The sequence below is a fragment of the Parus major genome, chromosome 11 (genome assembly GCF_001522545.3).
Source record: "Parus major isolate Abel chromosome 11, Parus_major1.1, whole genome shotgun sequence".
NCBI lineage: Eukaryota > Metazoa > Chordata > Aves > Passeriformes > Paridae > Parus > Parus major.
Genome location: NC_031780.1, coordinates 10,321,910 through 10,322,931, shown reverse-complemented (window position 1 = coordinate 10,322,931; position 1,022 = coordinate 10,321,910). Strand labels below are relative to the sequence as shown.

Genomic DNA, 1,022 nt, shown 5'->3' with positions numbered 1-1,022 from the left:
GGCGGCGGCGGGGGGGGCGGCGGAGGCGGCCCCCAGCCCCAGCAGGTGGGGAGTGTTCAGTAAGGCCAGCGGGTGCGGGGGGTGGTGGTGGTGGTGGTGGGCCGGGAATGCGCGGTTGGTCCAGTTGGGGAACTTGCCCAGGGGGCAGGAGGAGACGAGTCTGTGGGGTGGCGGGGTGGGCAGCGGCAGCGGCTGGGGGGCGGCCGCCGGCGGAGAGCCGCCGCCAGGAGACTTGCGGGGGTTGTCCGGGCTGGTGGCCGTCTCGGCCAGCGACCAGATCTTGGGTTTCGGCAAAGCGCCGGCCAAAGCGCCGTCCGTCGGGGAGGATGCGGTGGAGGAAGAGGCAGAGGAAGGGGGAGAGAGGTGGGGCGGCGGCGGCGGGAGCGGCGGCTTGAGGGGCTCCGGGCCGACGGGTGCGGCCGTGGCGGGCAGCTCGCACTTGTGGTGGTGGTGATGGTGGTGGTGGTGGTGCAGGTGGTGGTGGCGGAGGTGGTGCTGCTCCCCTTCGGAGGCCTTGTCGTAGCGCTCCTCGGAGCCGGGCAGGTCCTCAAAGCCTTCGGATCCCTCCGAGTCCGTCTTGGAGTCAGAGTGCAGGAGGTCGGCGTCCTGTAGATCGTCCTCCAGCTCGTCCTTGTTGCTTTCGATGTTCTCGGTGTCGATGTTCTCGAGGTCGATCTCCTCCTCGTCCTCCCTCTTGTCCTCTTCCCCCTCGTGGTCGCTCCCGTAGGAGTTGCCCTCCTCGTCCGTCCTGCTGCGGGGAGCCCAGGTCATTTTGTTCTCCTTCTTGAGCCGCCGCCGCGCGTTGGCGAACCAGGTGGAGACCTGGGTGAGGGTCATCTTGGTGATGATGGCCAGCATGATCTTCTCGCCCTTGGTGGGGTAGGGGGGTAAACCAAACCAAGAGTAACCCAGACTGCCACACCAGCTGAGAGCAGCAAAGAAAATATATAAACAGAATAACCCACCAAGCACGCAGAGGAAGAACAAAAAACCGCCCTGGAAAGGGAACCTAAAGAAGCGGA

The 1,022-nt window shown here is 65.9% G+C and overlaps 1 protein-coding gene across 1 annotated transcript in view; it reads right to left on the bottom strand.

Moving 5' to 3' along the window:
- Nucleotides 1-1,022, bottom strand: part of IRX3 (iroquois homeobox 3) — a gene marked incomplete at its 3' end in the record, with an annotated part of 1,658 nt that continues 636 nt past the window's right edge. The window contains exon 3 of the mRNA XM_033517283.1: nt 1-822. Coding sequence (XP_033373174.1) covers nt 1-822 — 822 coding nt within the window. The remainder of the gene's footprint in view (nt 823-1,022) is intronic.